Source organism: Molossus molossus, unplaced genomic scaffold (assembly GCF_014108415.1).
Source record: "Molossus molossus isolate mMolMol1 unplaced genomic scaffold, mMolMol1.p scaffold_m16_p_6, whole genome shotgun sequence".
Lineage (NCBI taxonomy): Eukaryota > Metazoa > Chordata > Mammalia > Chiroptera > Molossidae > Molossus > Molossus molossus.
Genome location: NW_023425399.1, coordinates 11,075,744 through 11,092,771, shown reverse-complemented (window position 1 = coordinate 11,092,771; position 17,028 = coordinate 11,075,744). Strand labels below are relative to the sequence as shown.

The 17,028-nt window shown below is 47.9% G+C and overlaps 1 protein-coding gene across 1 annotated transcript in view; it reads right to left on the bottom strand.

Annotated features, from left to right (window-relative positions):
- Positions 1-13,078, bottom strand: part of SLC13A3 (solute carrier family 13 member 3) — a 65,150-nt gene extending 52,072 nt beyond the window's left edge. Inside the window, exon 1 of the mRNA XM_036244471.1 lies at positions 12,949-13,078. Coding sequence (XP_036100364.1) covers positions 12,949-13,059 — 111 coding nt within the window. The 5' untranslated portion in view covers positions 13,060-13,078. The remainder of the gene's footprint in view (positions 1-12,948) is intronic.
- Positions 13,079-17,028: the final 3,950 nt, after the last annotated feature.

Here is a 17,028-nt window from a genome sequence, read left to right as displayed (position 1 = left end):
CTAAGCATAAGGACTAGTGACTATTGGTTCCTGCTGTGTCCCTTAGAGGGGTAAATGGAGCGAGGTCTTGGTTCAGCGGGATTCATCCTGGGCCGGCTGAGGCCGCAGCCTGGGTGCCCACCACTCTCCCTGATTTCCCTTGGGCACTGGGGTCTGCCTGCCCCTGTTTCCCACCCTCCCACCCCACTCTGGCGTCCCGGGGGCTGCTACAGCAGAGGCGTGCCGGGGAAGGGGCCCTGCTCCTGAGGCCCGGCCTGTGGCGTACCAGAGCCCTGTGACTTCCCGTGACCTCCCATGACCTCCCGTGACCTCCCGTGCCCACAGCCCCTCACTTCCAGGCCTCTGGGGCTGCAGGCTTCAGGCCAGGAATAGGAATGAATGACAAGGGCATTTTCACTGAGGTTGTTCTCTGAAGAAGCACTATCTAATTTAATCTCCCCAGCTCTTAGAAATACCCTTATTCCATTTCACAGGGGAGGAAAAGGAGGTGCCGAGAACCCTAGAACTCACATGATGAATAAAGGGAGGAGGCCAGGAGGACTCGGGTACAAGCCTCATCCCCTATAAAGCCCTTCCAGACCCTGAATCCATGGGCTCATTTGTAATGCAAATAACAATCTCACTGCTACTACTAATAACAATACTAGTAGCAAACTCTCTAGTGCCCCTATATATGCCAGACGCAGCCAAACTATTTTCTGTGTAAGAGGCAATCTTCACAACACCCCTGTGAGGTAGGTCCTATTAGTGTCCTCATACTATAGAGGAGGGAACTGAGGCACAGAGCCGTTAAGTAACTTGCCCAAGGTCACACAGCCAGGAAGCGGAGAGCAAGGCTCATGCCTCCTCCCTGCAGAAAGTTATTCTGGGCAGACCCCTCCTCCAGAGGAGGTGCAGGTCCCACAGCAGCAAAGGAGCAGGAGCAGGAAAGCAGCCCGGTCTCCGAGGTTGATGGCCAGCCTAGCAGGGTGAGACGGTCCTGGGGGAACAGACCTCAGTCTCCCCTAACGCCCCCCGCAGGAGGTGGGAACTGGGCTGCGGGCAGGGCAGTGCATCGGCCCGGCCAGGCCCCCCATGCCTGGACACCCCAGGATCTGGTCCCGGTGGGGGCACAGCAGACCTGTTCCCGGACTCTGCCGGCAAACGCCCTGCTCCAGCGCCGTGGCTTTGCCGGCCGAGTCCAGCCCTGCCCAGAGAAGTCCAAAGGGCCGTAGAAGGGGCCGGAGACGGTTAAAAAGAGCAGGAAGAATTCCCCTCCCCCCACCTCAGGTGCCAGTGGGCCCATGTGAAAGCGAGGGACAGAGGACACGCGGGGCTGTGGGGCGCAGGGAACAACGGTTCCCCTTGTTACTTCTCCTAAGCGACAGGCACTGTCCCCACCCCGAGAGCCCGGAGGGCAGGGGGCCGGTCAGCTCTGTCCGGCGGAGCCCGAAGCTGGTCTCTGAGTCCAGCTGGGAGGCCGGGCGGCTTTGTCCTGCCTGGAACGCCCTCCATTTCCACATCGTCTCCACCCTGGGAGGCCTTCTGCCAGGCTGCGTGCCCACAGGCAAGTGCGTCCCCTCCCCGGGCCTCAGTTTCCTTTCCGTGCCTGCCTCCCAGCCTCGTTGGGGGACGGAAGGAGTGAACGCGTTTAGGACAGGGGATCTCAGCCTCGGCACCACTGACAGCTGGGGCCGGGGAATTCTTTGTTGTGGGGTCGTTCTGGTTGTTGTAGGATGTTTATTAGCAGCCCTGGCCTCTCCCCACCAGATGCCAGGAGAACCCCGCCCCCTGCCAGTTGTGACCACAGAAAAATGTCTCCAGGCAATGCCAAGTGTCCCGTGGGGAGCAAAATGCTGGCAAACCACTGACTGAGAGCGTTTCCCAGAGCCCAGAACACAGGAGGCGATGTGTCCATGGAGGCAGCCAACATTTGTTCAGCCCTTTTTACAACCATCATCCATTATTATCAGACCCATTTACAGATCAGGAAACTGAGGTACAGAGAGGTGAAGTAACTGGGCCAAGGTCACCCAGCATATTACAAAGCCAGGCTTTGAACCCCAGCAGCCAAACCCAAGCTTCTATCCATCATGCTTAACCACCCATTGTTAGTTCCTGTCTTCAGAAAGCTCCCTGAGACTCCAAACAGTGTCAGAATGACATGTCTCTCCTCTGAGAAGCCTTCCTTGATGTCCCCCACCCCATCCAGCCTCCACGGAACTCAAGTCTCAGCCCCACTACTCATCCAGTGGCTCTGAGGTGCTAGGCCAGTGGCTTCACCTCTTTGAGTCTCAGCCTCCGCACCTGTAAAATGGGTCCATCACTCCTGTGTCCACAGCATGGCTAAAAGCACAAACTCTGGAGCTAGAATGTCAGGGTTTGAATCCCAGCTCAGCCATTTTCAAGCTTGGGAGCTTGGGCAAGTCACTAAACCACTCTGTTTCCTCAACTGTGAATGAGGATAATAACATCACTTGCCCCACAGAGCCGTGGTGAGCATAAATGAGCTGGTAGGCAAATCTTAAGTGCTTTGAGCCGTGCCTGACACTTAATAAGCACGAGAGAGGTGTTGACTGTGGCTCTCAGGAGGGTCTCCTGGGGGACAGAGGAGAGGGCATGAATAAGGCATGCGGCCCAGGGCATCAACAAACTTGAATTCACTTCCTGCAGCCTCCCAGGGACCAGTACATTCCTGCAGGAGAGCTTCATCCTGTTGAAATCAAATTCCCCTTTTAGCCCAGACTGCTGCTGAGGATCACCAGGGCAGAGTGGAGCAAAAGGGACACTGGCAGGGGAACCAATGGGCTGGCTGGCAGGGGCATGCTGGACTCCTCAGCCCTTTTCCAGTGTCTTTAGCCGGGATCACTGTTCTGATCTGTGCATCAGTAGCCCCACCCACTCTGGCTCAGGTTCATTCTCATTGGCTGCCCTTCCCCCTATAAATTTCAGGGACAAGTAGACATGGCCAAGAGCCTGGTGTTCCTATTTTGCAGATAATAGCAACAGCCACAGTTTTTTACTAAGCACCTACTATGCACCAGGCACTGGCATGTCTTCCCAGCAGGTGGGTTTCATTATACCCACTTTGCAGATGAGGAAATGGAGGCTGGGGGGTGGGCAATGACTTGTCAAGAGGCAATGTGGCCTTGTGTGTCTCTTCCCTGATGAATCTCCGCTAGAGAGAGTGGTTCGGGCACACATGTGTGACTCTTCCCCAGCCCCGGCCAGGTCAAGCATAGCCAGGGTGCTGACTCTGTGTCTTCAGTGTCTAGGGGTGTCAGAAAATGCTACTCATCAGTCCAGAGGGCACTGTCCTGTTGAGCCCGGTCAGGAAACATGATCTTGGTCCCTGCCACATCACGGGGAATCACGCTGGCCTGTTTACACACCTGGCGGGAGCCCTGACAAAGTGGAAAGTTGGCAGGGCCTCAGAGGAGCCTCTCCGGGGTCAAGGGGTCTGTGCGAGCCGGGGTCAGACAGCATGGTGGGGGCACAGGTGAGGGTTCTGGGACCACCTGCCTTCGCAGGCTGGAAAAGCCCCTCTGCGCTCCCCCCGAGTCTGTCTGCCCAGCTGAAGACAACAAGGGCTGGACGCACTGGTTCCGGCTCAGACCTTCCATGGACTGGTCAGAGTCAGGTTTTAGAAAGTGCATGTCTTCTGAAATCAGAGCTACCTGGGTTCTAGTTCAAACTCGTTCATTCACTTATTTACTGACAACCTACTATGTGTCAGATGATGTCCTAGGCACGGGGGATGCTGCTGGGAACAAGACGGACATGCGCCCTACCCTTCCGTTGCTCACAGCCCAGTGGAGGAGGCAGACCACGAACACTGGGATGAGCCACAAAGGAAATTAAACAGGAGCTCTTTGAAAGAGAGTTCTGTGGGGAGGGAGGGCAAGTGTTCTTGAGAAGGGAGCACTTCTCAGAAGAAGAACCCGTTGGAGCTAAAACCTGAAGGACCAGAAGGATCCAGCTCATTCCAGGCAGAGAGCAAGTGCAAAGGCCCTGAGGCAGAAACAAGCTTGGCAGGTTTGCAGAACCAAAAGAATTCAAAGCTTTTCCTCTTACAGCCTTACAGGCCAGAAGTCTGAAATCATTCTCAAGGAGCTAAAGCCAAGGTGTCCTTGGGGTTGGTTTCTTCTGGAGGCTCTAGAAGAGATCCATTCCTTGCCTTCCAGCTTCTAGAAGCTGCCTGCATTCATTGGCTATGGGCTCGCATCACATTCCCGTCTGACTCTGGGGCCTTCATGCCTCCCTCTTGACGGACTACGTGATTATGTTGGGTTCACCCAGATCATCAGAGTCATCTTCTCAACTCAAGATCCTTATCTTTTATTTGTTTTGTTAATCCTCACCTAAGAAAAATTTTTCCATTGATTTTTATTTTTTTTAGAGCGAGCAGAAGGGAGGGAGGAAGGAGGGGAAAGAGAGAGAGAGAGAGAAACATCCATGTGAGAGAGATACATCGATTGGTTGCCTCCGCTCCCTCACGCGCCCTGGCCAGGGCCAGGGAATGAACCTGCAACCCAGGTACATGCCCTTGACCGGGAATCGAACCTGTGACCCTTCAGCGCGCAGGACCTGCACTCCAACCACTGAGCCACACCGATCCTTATCTTGATCACATGTGCAAAGTCTCCTTTTCTATGTAAGGTAACAGGCACACAGTCAGGGGAGTGGGACATGGACATTTTTGGTGGTCAACCAAAGGAGATTTCCTTTACTTATCTGTCACCAAGTGGCATGGTGGAAAGAAGGTCATCTATGTAGCCCCTCATTTACAGACGAGGGAACCAAGAAACCAGGGGCTGACAGCCAACCTGGTGAATCTCCAACAAGGCGTAGATACATATATACAGGCTGCAAGTCCAATATTTCTTGCAGTAAAAGAGGCCAGCTCTGGAAAACACTGGACCATTCATAGAAGGACAGTAAAAAACAGCAAGGTTGCTCCAATTCTGATTCGTCCTTCAATTTCCCTCCAAAACAAAGTCTCAGTTTGGTACTAGCTTGACTTGAACACCTGTCTTGATCATGTCTCTCCCTTTACAACAAAGAAAGGGCAGGTCTCAGGCCCTCAGCTTCAAGCAGGCTGCATGTAGCCAGAATTAGCCAACACTGGATATTTATTTACGTATTGCTAGTTTTCTTTCATTAGTCATTCGTGATCCTGATTTTCCATACACGATCCCGACATGGTATTTTTTCTAAGTCATTGTATTTATGGTTTTTTTTAGGGGGCGCACTAAGACATTAACATAAAAAATAAGTAAGTGATAGGCATGGGTAATTAAGTGGTAAGAGGATCTGGCAAAATGTTGTGAGTGATATTTGGGTGATGGAAACCAAATCAGACCCCAGACCATTTTGGGGGTGCATGCGGATAAATTCGGTGTCCGAGCTTTCTGGGGTTCAAGGAGATGATGCCAGTGAAAAGCACTAGGCAGTATCTGGTCAGAGAAGGTGTTTGATCCGCAAGGCTGAACTTGTGGTTTATGTGTGTGCGTGTGTGTGTGTGTGTGTGTGTGTGTGTGTAGGGGGGTGTTCCCCAGGGAAATTCCTATTAGGGGAAGACTCAAGGGCCTCTCAGAACCCTGGTCCCCCGTCTGCCAAACCCAGGACCACGAGAAGAGAAGAAGTGATGGAAGTAATATTTAGTAGCTGTGTGATCTCAGGAACATTACCCAACTTCTCTGTGCCTCACTTTCCTCCTCTGTAAAAATGAAGATCATTATTATTCCTGCTTCTGATGGCTTATGTAAAGAACAAATGAACTAAAATGTGAAAGGCGTGTAAAACAGCGTATGGCAAATGGGAAAAAATGAGAAATTATTATTATTATAAACTGCCACTAATATTTGGCACTGCAGCCCTGGCCTGTTTGGCTCAGCGGTTAGAGCATCGACCTGCGGTCCAGAGAGACCCGGGCTCAGTTCCCGCTAAGGGCACGTACCTCGGTTGCAGTTTGTCCCCGGCCCTGGTTGGGTCGTGCGGGTGGCAGCTACTCGATGTGTCCCTTTCACGTCGATGTTTCTCTCTCTCTCTCTCTCCCCCTCCCTCCCTCCCTCCCACTCTATCTGAACAAAAAATGGAAAAACGCCCTCAGGTGAGGATAAAAAAAAAAAAAAGTGCTTAAAAAAATATATATTTAGCACTGCACTGGACAATTTCTGTGCCTTCTCTTAATTGTCTCATAATAGCACTTTGGGAGGGTATGAGTCCTCCCACTTCACAAATGAGGAAACTGAGGCTCATCAATGCAAGGTCTCCAACCCAGGCTCCCCTGTCTCATAGTTTCAGAGTCAAAACCCAAACCCAGGTCTTCCCAACTCAAACCCATGCTGTTTCCATCATTTAACTTCTCTGAGTCTCAGTTTCCTTGTCTGCGGAGTGGGAGAGTTGAGACTCACCTTGCGCATTGAATAAAAAGGTAAGAAGCTATGCTGCAGACATAACATGATTTCACTAGGCCCAAATAATAAGCAGGGAGGAAGGTGATATTATGACGAAGTTATAGATGAAGAAACGGAGGCCCAGAGAAGTAAAATGACTTGCCCAAGGTCACAGGACACGTATGTGGAATGAGAATCCAGTTCTGACCCCGAAGACTCAAAACTGGGAACGAAATGACCGTTTTCCTGATCACCCTCCCAAATGCCCCACCTGAGAATTAGGCAAGTGAGAACACTGGGCCTCTGATCTCACAGGTGTACTACCATCCCCTAAAAAGACCCACCCCACCCCCAACAAATCTGCTGCTAGCCAGACTTGATGCCCTTGTACAAATCAGGAGAAGGGGCTCTTCCTCCGGTGGACCCAGCCCCGCATCAGCTAAGTTTGCTCTCAGTGGGTGGAGGGCAGGAAAGGGGGCAAGACTTCTGTGCAAACACATGGGGCTGGCACTTATTTGCAAGCCTGCATTAATCGTTTCGTCTGTCCCCACTAGCTGCCCAAGGTCAGCCCCCAAACCTCCAACTGCCAGGATAGTCGTTTCTGGAAAGCTGAGCGGTCCCTCCAGCAGCGTCCTGACTTCCTAAGTCTCCAGCCCTCTTTGTAGCAAGAGCCAGATCCCCAGTGGCGCTGAAAATTGCAACCATTGCATTCCAGAAGTGCACCCCACTCCTTTTCATCCCTGCTGACAGCGTTCCGAGTCTGGAGGACATAATGTAAGAATTGTTCCTTCCCCCTCCCATCTGCCTTGCAGATTAACCCCAGCCTCCCCGAAGACCAGCTCACCAGACTCCGGGGGACAGGTGCATGAGAACCAAACCATTCGACCAATCGGACTCCTAGGACCTCAGAGCCACAGTGGCCTGGCAACATCAAACTGGAAAACCAGGACCCCAATAGGGGCCAATGTCCATGCACCTCAGACATCTTTCCTGATCTGATATCTGCAATTTTTCAAAAGTTTCTGGGAACCCATATGTACAACACGAGCTTCACTGGTGCTCCCAGAATGTCTGTGTGAGAGACAAGGAAGCGGCGATCTGACGTTGGGAGTGGGGGCGGGCAGTGAGGACAGGGCTCTGGAGCTCCGTTTGCACAGCCAGCACGTGGCTGTCAGACCAGCAGACCTCGTTTGGAGAAGTTATCACAGAGTGAACGGTGATGACGATTGCGCAGATGTCTTCAAGCGATGTTTGCCTAGCAAACCCACTCTGTTTTAAATGTACGTCACAGATCAATACAAACAGCAACGTTCTCTGTTCCGTGCTTCCTGAGGATGCTTTTGCTCACATTGTGCGTTAGATTGAGAAACATGTCAGTTATTAACGTCCAAAAATATAATAATAATAAATATACATTTATCAAATATGCTGATAAGGATTTCTTTTGTTGTTTTTTTTAATCCTCACCCAAGGATATTTTTTCCATTGACTTTTAGAGTAGAAAGCAAGGAGAGAGAGAAACCCCGATGTGAGAGAGACACAACGATTGGTCACCTCCTGCACACGCCCTGATGGGGGCCAGGGATCAAACCCGAAATCCAGTTACGTGCCCTTGACCAGAATCGAACCTGAGACCCTTCAGTACACAGGTTAATGTTCTAACCACTGAGCCACACCCGCCTGATAGAGATTTTGAAGGAGGCTAAGATCTCCCAAAAAGCCAGATTTGCCTCCTTGTGAGTGACATCTAGGGCCACCAGAGGGTGCCTTCTATCTGTAGGGAACCAGGGGGAGATTTTCATTCATTTATGACGAAGGGAAGAGTATAAAGTGCAATGATTAGACGTTGTACTCCAGACTTGTATAGGCTGTGTGACCTTGGGCAAGTCACCTAACCTTGCTGAGCTTCCATTTGCTCACCTGTTCAATAGGGATGCTAATAACAGCTGCCTCCTTGGTTATGGAACAATGCCTGCCAAGCTCTTAGCATGGTGCCTGGCACATAGTAAGAGTTAAGCATTCAATAAAACATGTCTCACCAGGCTACCACCATCGCAGGGGTTACAGGCACTCCCGTTACCTGTACACCCGGGGTTTGTAGAGGAGATTCACTGTACAGCTAATGAAGCTTAAGCTTCACACCCCCTTCCCAGACCCCACGCTGAATCTTGCATTTGTACATCTGTATGCTTTTGCTTACATAGAGCCCCTCAAATACTACATACTTCAGGCTCCGTAACACCTGGATGGAATCCTATTCCAGCATTTGTTGTTTTCCTTTTCTATGTCAAGAAAGTCTAATTGGAAAGTCTAGTTGTATAATTCCACACTAAGGGACTTGCTTGGGTATTAGCTCTGGATCCCCTCGGTACCACCAAGTATCACCTCCTCACTCCCTAGGCCCACGGAGGGCCCCTTCCTCCAGGCAGCCCTCTCTGAACACCTGTCTCAGCTCCCCGGTCTCTGCTGGTGGGTGCTGGGTAACGCACCTCTAAGTTTCACCCTCTCCTTACTTTTACTTTTATGAACGTTTACTATCTCATTAAGGGATGGTGAAACAACCTAGTGCCCTCCCATGATGCCTCAGACGGACTGGGCACAGGTGAGGGACCCCACAGAATGCTGTGGTACATCTCCTGTCAGTCCCCATGGGAGTGATTTTCATCTGACACCCTTGACATCAGTCTGGATCTCTCTTGATCTTCAAGACTTTCTTTGAGAGTCTGGAAACAGCTCGGGCTCTGGGTTCTGACTGGCTAGGGACCGAAGCCCCACTCCGCCGCTTGCTGTGTGATTCTGAGCAGGTCACTTCATCTCTCTGAGGCTCACTTTTCTTCTCTGGAAAATGGGGTAAATAATCCTCATTGTGAGGGGCACTGGGAAGGTGAAGGGATTAAGAAGCACAAATTGGTAGTTCCAGAATAGTCATGGGGATGTCAAATACAGCATACATATAGTCAATAATATTGTAATAACTATGTATGGTCAGATGGGTACCACCAGATTTATCAGAGTGATCACTTCATAAGTTACATAAAAGTCTAATCGCTGGGTTGTACACCTGAAACTAATATAATACCGCATGTCAACTGTAATTGAAAAAAATTTTAAATATGTTAATAAAAGAAAGGATTGAATGAAGCACGCACAAAGCTTAGCGCTGCCCCTAGTCCGTGTTGTTACACTTGGCTGTCCCCATCATGCAAGGTGCCTGGATTAAGTCCCATAGGTGCGTTATTGGGCACTTACTGTATACCAGGCTTAGTTCTAAGAGGTTTACATATACAGTCATGCACCACTTAACGACGGGAATATGTTCCAAGAAATGTCTCTTCTGGCGACTTCATCATTGTGCAAACATCACAGAGGGCACTTCCACAGACCAAGGTGGCACAGCCCACTCACTGCACACCTAGGCTACGTGGTCTAGCCTAGTTCTCCGGGGCTACAAGCCTGTACAGCAGGTCACCACACAAACGACACGAGATTAGATCAAGCACACGGGACTATGATATAATCAAGGGACCGTAAACACGAGATGTATGAAGTTTCTGCTGGCGTAACACGCTTACTGTTTACATCAACCTTCTCTTTTTAATCCCAACCTGAGGATATGTTTCCTTATTGATTTTAGAGAGTCGGCGGGGGGGGGGGGGGGGGGGATGGAGAGACATTGATGTCAGAGAGAAACATTGACACTGAACCACCCGGCCAGGGTGCAAACTTATTATTATTATTTTTTAATCTTCACCTGAGGATATTTTTACATTAATCTTCAGATAGAGCTGGAGGGAGAGAGGAAGGAAAAGAGAGAGAGGGAGAGATAGAAACATCAATGTGAGAGAGACACATTGATTGGTTGCCACCCGCATGACCACAACCGGGGCCGGGGACAAACCACAACCGAGGTACGTGCCCTTGGCCGGAATCGAAGCTGGGACTCTGGTCCATGGGAGATGATGCTCTTAACCGCTGAGCCAAACCAGCCAGAGCGGCTCAGTGGTTGAGTGTTGACCCATGCACCAAGATGTTGTTGGTTCAATTCCCGGTCAGGGCATATGCCCAGGTTGTGGGCCCGATCCCCAGTGGGGGTCTTGCAGGAGGCAGTCAATCGATGTTCTCTCTCATCGATGTTTCCACCTCTCACTTCCTCGCTCTCTCTCTAATATCAATAAAAAAGAAAAATAAAAAAAAATAACAATCAAAAGTATAATCTAGTATGGGCCAAAAAGGGGCCACAGACTAAAGCTGACAAGCCTAGGGAGGCCTGCATGGAGGTTTACAGACTCAGAGACCTAACGTAACCACAGAGGACGAACTGAACATAAAAATTCCTAACTAAAAGTGAGTCACGGCAGGTAATCATGTCCTGGGCACGTAGCTTCCTTGACAAAGGTCACTGTTGACCTCAAGTGAGCCTGTCTATTGTCTTTCTGCATCTATGATAAGATGCCTTTGGAATGTCAGAATATCCAGACCCCTCAGGCACAATTTCTCACCAGAGCACAAGATCATGAGCCCCTCATGTTCTCTGGTTCTTCGAATACCATGTCCAAGTGCCGTGAATGTTCGTTGTTAACTGTCCCATACCCACCAGTGTAAAAGAAGCATGTGTCTCTCCATCTTTATCCAATCTCAGAGATGTCCCCGCTGTGCTGTCTCCCAACTCCCTAATCTACCACCAATAAAGTTCATGAACACCCCCTCATGTCGCCTCCTTTGAGTCTAATCTATCAAATAAACTGTAAAATTACCATTCTCTAGAGCATTTTCTCAGTCTGTTGAGATTCTGCTTCCCAGCAATTGTCATCGGTTTGGCTCAAATAAAGTCATAAAAATTATCTATGGAATACCACACAGCCGTAAAAAAGAAGGAAATCTTACCTTTTGCAACAGCATGGATGGACCTGGAGATTATTGTGCTAAGTGAAATAAGCTGGTCAGAGAAAGATAAATACCATATGATCGCACTTATATGTGGAATCCAGTGACTAAGATAAACTGACAAACAAAATAGAAACAGAAACATGGATGCACGGAACAGCCTGACAGCTATCACAGGGGAGGGAGCTGGGGAAACTGGATCAAAGAGGGTGAAGGCATTAGCCAAAAAACATATATACACATACACAGTCAACAGTGTGGTAATAGCGGGAGGAAAAGAAGGGTGGGGATGAGGTGGAGGGGGGAATGGGGACGGAGAGAGACTTTGCTTGGGGTGATCAGGGCATGATGCAGTGTGCAGATGATGTTTTGAGTTGCACACTTGAAACCTGTATGGCTTTGTGAACCCAGGTCACCCCAATAAATTCAACTTAAAAAGTTCTTTACCGGTGTGGATGTTTCTTATATTGACAATAGTAAATGAATAAACCAGTAGCATAGTGGTTTATTATCAAGTATTACAAACTGTGCCCAGCCGGTGTGGCTCAGTGGTTGAGCGTCGACCCATGCACCAAGGGGTCGTCAGTTAGATTCCTGGTCAGGGCACATGCCCAGATTGTGGGCCAGATCCCCAGTGGGGGGCATGCAGGAGGTGGCCAATTGATGTTCTCTTTCATCGATGTTTCTATCTCTCGCCCTCTCTTTTCCTCTCTCTCTAAAATCAATAAAAAAATTATATATATAAAAAAAAGTATTACGTACTGTCCATGATTGCATGAGCTGTACTTTTATATGACTGGCATCACCACAAACACATGAGGATGGGTACAGGTTTACCGGGGGCGATCACTTCATAAGTTATATAAATGTCTAATCACTGGGCTATACACCTGAAAGTAATACAGCATTGTAAGTCAACTGTAATTAAAAAATAAAAATATTTTAATAAAAGAAAGGATTATCCCTGGCCAGTTTGACTCAGCAGTTGGAGCATCGGCCTGCTGACCAGAGAGTCCCGGGTTCGGTTCCCACTAAGGGAACATACCAAAAAAAAAAAAAAAAGAAGAAAGGATTAAATGAGACGAAATATATAAGGCAAAGCTTAGGGCTGCACCTTGCTCCTAGTAAGTGTTTTCTAAACTGGCTTGTGTTTTGTGACCGCAGGATGGCTACATGTCACTTAGGCAATAGAAAATGTTCTGCCCACTGCAATCTTACAGGACCATCATCGTAAATGCTACCCAAACATCCTCATGCTCACCGGGCACATGACTGTACTGCCTCATCTAATATACACTACGACCCTATGGATTGGCACTACCATTTCCCAGAGAGGTAAGTGACTTGCCCCAGGTCACACCGCTTGGCATTAAGTGTTCGCTGTGAATACCAAGTGAAGTGTGCAACAGCCTGTAGTTAGAGCTCAATAAGGAGGAATCACCCCCGTGGAAGGGAGAAGACGCAGAAAGCTGGGTGGCCTCGGGCTCCGAGCTGCAGCTGGGAAAGGGGGGAAGGAGTTAGGGGCGTTCGCAGCAGCAGATAAAGAGGAGGCGGCAGAGGGGGTCTGGTGAAATCTGTCCCGACCAGGACCTCAGCGGTCCCCAGTCTCAGGCTTAGGCGGAGAGGGTCCTGCCTGCGACGCTGCCCGGGGGGCGGGACTGGAGCTCACAGGCCGAGGAGGCGTTACCTTGGGCGGCAGGGCGAAGACCACCGGCAGCAGCGCCAGCGGCGTGAGCAGCAGCACCAGCAGCCGCCGGCTGCTCCACAGCTTCTTGGCCAAGGCCGCCAGCGCCGCCATCCGTGCGATCGCGGGGGCAGAGGCCAGCCCGGGACTGCGGGCTCCGGCCCACGCGCCCACTTAAAGCCGGGGGAGGGGCCGGGGAGGGACTGCGCGTGGGGCCCGCCCTCTCCCTACACCTCTGGGAGAAACAGGGTGGTGCCTGCCCCGGGACTGGGTGAAAGAGGCCGGGAAGAGTCAGGGCAAGTTGGGCACAATAACTAACGAAGTGGACTCCGGTCTGAAGGCGGCTTGTCCTCTGGATGAAGCCTGGTTTCCCAGTTAGGTGATGCGGGCCAACTGGCCTAATCTGCCCTGGCACTGTTTGGACACCTGTGAATTGTGCGGTAATGACAGCGTGAGGGCTAAAGCACTTACTAGTAGGACCAGGGTTCCAATTCTGCTCTGCCTCACGCTAGCTGTGTGGGCTGGAGCATCGGTCTCTGAGCCTCAGTTTACCCCTCTAGATAGGGATGCTAATAAGAGTCACTACTAGACAAGAGGTCTGTGGGGAAGTTTAAATGAGATAATGTACTTCATGGTCTCAGCACAGTGCCTGGCACACAGCAATATTTCCCTCGGTGGGAAATATTGTTACCGCCGCTGCTGTCAACATTGTTTTGATTTTCTCCCAGGGTGGGGCGTCATCTGTAGGTCGGAGCCTAGAGGAGTCCTTTCCTTCCTCTTGGATAAAATTTGCACAGGAGTGCAACTGCTGGGTTGTATGGTAGTTGAATCCTTAGTTTTTTAAGACACTGCCAAACTGTTTTCCAGAGTGTGTGTACCATTGTACATTTCTGTTGGTGATCCAGTTTCTCCACTTTCTTGCCAGCATTTGGTGGTGTTTTGGGGGTTTTTTAAAAATATTTTTTCTTTATTGATTTTACAGAGAGAAAGGAAGGGAGAGGGAGAGAGAGATAGAAACATCAATGAGAGGGAATATCGATAGGCTGCCTCCTACACGCCCCACACTGGGGATCGGGCCCACAACCTGGGCATGTGCCCTGACCGGGAATTGAACCAGGGACCTCTTGTTGCATGGGTCACCACTCAACCAGTGAGCCACACCAGCCCGGCTGTCACTAATATATTTTAGCCATTCTGATAGAAGTGTAGAGATATTGCATTGTGGTTTTAATTTGCATTTTTCTAATGGCTGATGATGATTAACATCTTTCTGTGACTCTATTTGCCATCTGCATGACCTCTTTGGTGAATTATCTCTTCCTGTTGTTTACCCAATTTCTAACTGGACTGTTTGTTTTCTGCTGGTGCATTTTGAGAATACTCTATATATTCTAGACAGTATTCCTTTGCCAGATAATGTTGTTTGCCAGATAATTTCCCCCCAGTCTCTTCATCCTCTTAACAGCCTTTCACAGAGCAAATATTTGTCATTTTGGTGCAATCAAATTTATCAAAAAAATTTATATCATGTTTTTGGTGTCAAACTCTGCATAGCCCTGGATGCTGAAGATTTTTCTCACATTTTTTTCTAGGCATGTGATAATTTATAATTTTGTTTATATTTAAGTTCATATCTTAGTTGTTACATAAGGTGTGAGACTTAGGTTTTTCTTTTTTCTTCTTTTTCTTTTTCCCTATCATTGACCAATTGCTGCAGCAACATTTGTTCAAAGTTTTATTTACTCCATTGAACTGCTTTTGTACCTTTGTCAAAAACCAATCAGGCATATGGACTAGATCTATTTCTGGATTTTTTAATTCTGTTCCATTGATCTAATTGACTCTTTCCCAGTCCCATGCAGTCTTGATGACTGTAAGTATATAAGAAGTCTTTAAATTGGGGAGACTGATTCCTCTCATTTTATTCTTTTAAAAAAAAATTATTGTAGCGATTGTAGTTCCTTTGAATTTTCATGTAAATCTTTAAACTTATTTATATCTACAAAAATTCTTGCTGGGATTTTGGTAGGAATTACATTAAACTTCTATATCAATATAGAGAGAATTTACATCTTTACTATGTTGACTTGTCTAATCCATGAGCACGGTATGTCTCTCAATTTATTTAGATCTTTGATTTCTTTGATCAGCATTTTGCAGTTTTAGCCTAAAATTCCTGTACATATTTTGCTGGATTTACATGTGTTATATTTTTTTGAGCAATGTAAATGGTATTCTATTTTTTTGCAGGGTGCATATGTTCACTGCTAGTACGCAGAAATAAAATTGAATTTTGTATGTTTATCTTGCATCTTGTAATCTTGCTCAATTTATCTGTTAGTTCTAGGAGTTTTTTTTGGGGGGTCAAATCCTTGGGACTTTCTACATACACAGTCATGTTGTCTACCATAAAGACAGTTTAATTTCTTCCTTTCCTGATCTGTATGCCCTTTATTTACTTCCCTTGTCTTATTGCACTTGCTAGAACTTCAAGCACTATGGTTGAATAAGATAGTGAGAATGGACATCTTTGTATGGTTCACAATCTTAGAAAGAAAGTATTCAGTCTTTCACCATTAAATATAATGTTAGCCATGTTTTGTAAATGCTCTTTATGATGATTATCCTAGTGAATATGCTTTTCATTTGAAAGACCCCTTGGGCTGAGATGATAGTGATTGAAACCAGAGTGGTAGTGGCAGACGTGGTAAGGAATGATTCAATTCTTGACATATTTGGCAGTAGAGCTGATAGGTCTTACTGATAGTCTAATAAGGCTAGGAGAGGAAGAAGCTGTTGTTGGGACTTAATGAGATGGTGGAATATTTCTCATGGTGTGGGAAGCATACTAGTGAAGAAGATAGATTATGTTGTACTACACAGCATTTATTTTATTTATTATTTATTTATTTAAATTTTTTTTATCCTCACCCAAGAACATTCTTGCATTTATCTTCAGATAGAGCAGGAGCAAGAGAGGGAGGAAGAGAGAGAGAGAAACATCGATGTGAGAGAGACACATCGAGTGGCTGCCACCTGCACAACCCCAACCGGGACCAGGGACAAACTACAGCTGAGGTACATGCCCTTAGCGGGAACCAAACCCGGGACTCTCTGGTCCGCTGGCTGATGCTCTAACTGCTGAGCTCTAACCCTCTGGCCAGGGCAACACAACTTTTAAGTAATAACATTGAATTCTACAGAGTGAAAATTATTCCTTGTGTTAATTTTCTTTAACTCTTCATTACACCATGGAGAGAGTCTCAGCTGAAGGGTAGTATCCCTCAGTACTTGGTCAACTCTCTTCATAACAGCCAGTGAAGGCTTTAGAGCCAGACACTTTGGACAACATTGGACAGTAATGATTGATTTGGTTTTTTTTTTAATCCTCACCTGAGGATATTTTTCCATTGATTTTTTTTCAGATAGAGTGGGAGGGAGGGAGAGACACAGAGAAACACTGATGTGAGAAGAACATATGGATTGGTTGCCTCCCACATGACCCTGATTGGACCAGGGAGCAAACCCACAACCGAGGTACATGCCCTTGACCAGGAATCAAACCCGAGACTCTTTGTTCTATGGGCCGTGGCTCTAACTGTTGAGCCAAAGTGGCCAGGGTGATTGATTTTTATTTTATGTATTCTTACAATTACTTTTGATTTAGAGCAGCAAGTGGTTTTTGTATTTTATTAAAGCCCTTGATTTATAAAAAAGAATCCTCTTTTTTTTTTTTTTTTTTAAATCCTCACCCGAGGATATTTTTGCATTTATCTTCAGATAGAGTGGGAAGGGGAAGAAAGGAGAGAAACACATTGATTGGTGAGAGAGACACATTAATTGGTTGCCTCCCGCAAGAGGACCAAACTGCAACTGAGGTACATACCCTTGCCCAGAGTCAAACCCAAGACTCTTTGGTCTGCTGGCCGACACTCTAACAGCTGAGCCAAACTGGCCAGGGCAAGAATCATCATTTTAAGATAAACCTATTTAAGTTTACAATGTGAAGCAACTCCAAGAAAAACATTAAATAACTCATAATGCAAGGAGTGCACGTTCATAGCAAAATTCCAGAAATTAGAA